The sequence below is a fragment of the Atta cephalotes genome, assembly GCF_000143395.1.
Source record: "Atta cephalotes unplaced genomic scaffold scaffold01636, whole genome shotgun sequence".
In the NCBI taxonomy this organism is placed as follows: domain Eukaryota; kingdom Metazoa; phylum Arthropoda; class Insecta; order Hymenoptera; family Formicidae; genus Atta; species Atta cephalotes.
The window spans coordinates 1-2,740 of record NW_012131700.1 but is presented as its reverse complement, the minus strand read 5'-3'; the positions used below and the strand labels follow the sequence as shown (position 1 = coordinate 2,740).

The 2,740-nt window shown below is 29.1% G+C and overlaps 1 protein-coding gene across 1 annotated transcript; it reads left to right on the top strand.

Annotated features, from left to right (window-relative positions):
• Positions 1-685: 685 nt before the first annotated feature.
• Positions 686-2,222, top strand: LOC105625452 (the record flags this gene model as incomplete). The annotated part of the gene is made up of 4 exons (XM_012206781.1): positions 686-756; positions 870-974; positions 1,785-1,974; positions 2,106-2,222. Coding segments are annotated over 4 exons (483 nt in total), but the record flags the coding sequence as incomplete, so codon positions are not given.
• Positions 2,223-2,740: the final 518 nt, after the last annotated feature.

Here is a 2,740-nt window from a genome sequence, read left to right as displayed (position 1 = left end):
TACACACACACACTCATACGCGCGCGCGCGCGCGCGCGCNCACACACACGCGCACACGCGCACGCACACACACACACACACACACACACACACACACACACACACACACACACACTTCATCGTTAAACGCTAAAAATATATTTTCATTCAATGGCATTTAACACTTTATATATAAAATACAAATTTTAAGGTGTCATTCAAAATAAAATAAATAATTGTATATACGTATATTACATATGCACATATTATGGTTTTTGCACATTGATTTCAACAAATGTTTAGCAAAATATGTATAAATGTTTTCGAAATAATTTCAGTTTAAATTCAGCAATTTTTCAGCATTTTTGTTGAAAAATTCACTTTCAGTGAAATTTCAATAAATTTTTCAGTAAATTTACTTTGAAACCTCTTCATAGAGAAATGAATTATTTATATTTCTATCTATCTATAAAACATGCTTTTTATTTTATTTTTATTATTTTGTTTTATATTGTTAAGAAATAAAAAAATAGAAGAATTTATTTAACCATGAACTATTGAAATCTCAAATATCTCATTTCAAGTAAATGTTAGTGTAAATAATAAATACTATTTGCTTTTTTTTATTTTATTACACTAAATACATTAAATAATATTTTTATAGTCGCATTCTTTAAAAAATGTTTCTATTTTTCTTTCTTTAAAATTTACAGACAACTGTGTAATTTGCTGTTCCAACGTTCCATGTTGTATCTGCGCAAACTGCGCTATGTGTTGGTAAGAAATCGAAAGAATTGGTTGCTTGTCTAGCAATAGCTAAATTATTTTAATATAATATCTTATTTTTCTCAGTAGATTAAGATCTAATTAACAATCAATATTTATTTCAGGCATGAGCAGCCACAATTAATAATAATGACACAGATTGGAATTGCAATGCTGTTTGGATTAGGCATCTTTGGCTTGGTCGCATTTTACTGTAAAATGTGCTACAAGTACGAAGACATCCAATACATTTATTTTTCTAATTTTCTCTATTATTCGCTATTCCAAACAAATACGAATATACCAAATTTAATAACATTTCATGACAAATATACTGTCACTTTTAAATCTTGTTTTTTTTCTTAGGATCTTATTTCTGTAATTTTTAATAATTGAACGATTGTTAGTGAATATAATTTTTTCTTTTCTAAATAATAAATGATATTATTCGTTATTCATTAACAATAAAATGATAACATTCGTAAACTCAATATTAGCTGTTGCTAAATTTAGAATAATTTTATCACTATTTGTTTCTTATGGAATAAGAAAAATTCTTTATTGACAATCAATTTAATAATAATATTGTTAAGGATTACAGAATATAATCTTTAAATTTTACAAAGAGAAATTAAAGAGATTAATTGCATTTTTACGCGTTCTTCCGACATTTATTTTATCAAAAATTAAAATTTTTTAATTAAAAACTATATTGACAGATTTTTAAAAAGTTATTCTTTCAAGTAAATACTTTTCACTTATAAGTGTTCACAATTTTCATCGATTTTATCTCTTTGAGATAAAATCTCAAAGAAGCAAATAATTCAAGACACTTTAAGAAACTTCAAAAGTCTAATAAAGAAAGTTATTTTCGAGAATTTTTTAATATAGACTACATATTTTTATAGGCTTTTGTAAGTTTATTGTACGTATATACTGAACTTCTCAGCTTCAGTAAAATTTCTCAAAAAAAGATTTCCCGAAATTAGTTTTTTTATTAGACTTATAATGATTTTTAAATTCATTTTCATTATTTATAGACCAATCCAAGCATCAACGCGAATGCACAGAAGACATGTCGTGCACGAGGAAGGTGACCTGACGACATATTGCAGCACCATCGAAGGTCAGGAGAGACCTCCTTCATATAACGAAGCTGTTCATAATGCTTCGTCCACCAACACGTATTCCGACAATGCTCCTCCTCTTTACGCGTCTCCCTACAACAGAGTATATAAATTAATATTTTTAGTCTATTGATTATGATAAGAATATGTGTATATTTGCCAACTTACTACGATATAATCATAGACAAACGTTAAGATAATTTTTGAATAATAATAAAATTTTTCTGTTTGCAGATGTCCATGTCGGAAGCTCCACCGTCGTATCCAGGAACGCCGAAATTGCAAGAAAAGATTCTTCATCAAAATTCCAACGAGCCTCCTTCCTTGTCTCCTATTGTTCAGCACATGTAACGATGCTCTCACAGACACAAATAATTTATTAGCTGCGTGTACATTTGTATACTATCTGAATAAAATGTAATCTATAAATTTATTTAAAAAAAAAAAGCTGTCATCACTTCAACTTGATAACGATCGAACTAATTATAAATGTACCAAAATATTTTCTAGATTTTTTTTCTGAATTGTCCATATAATATCGCGAACTCGATATTCTTATAATCTTCGAGAGATCCAAGAGTAATAACGTGGCGATAATGGAGAGGTAATGAAAAATTACACTCCATTGTTATATAATGAAAATGTCATTTATTTGATGTGGTGCAATGACTTAAAGTAAAATGGAAAATGAATGTCTGCGTGTATGAGCTGGGTTCAATGAGCGGCGCGCGTAACATTTCTCGCGGATCAGCCACTACCGCAACCATTAATTTTTTTTCACACGCAAGAACGCTTCGAATTTTTAAATGCAATGTACAACGGATGTATTGTGTGTGTGTGTGTGTGTGTGTGTGTGTGTGTGTGTGTGT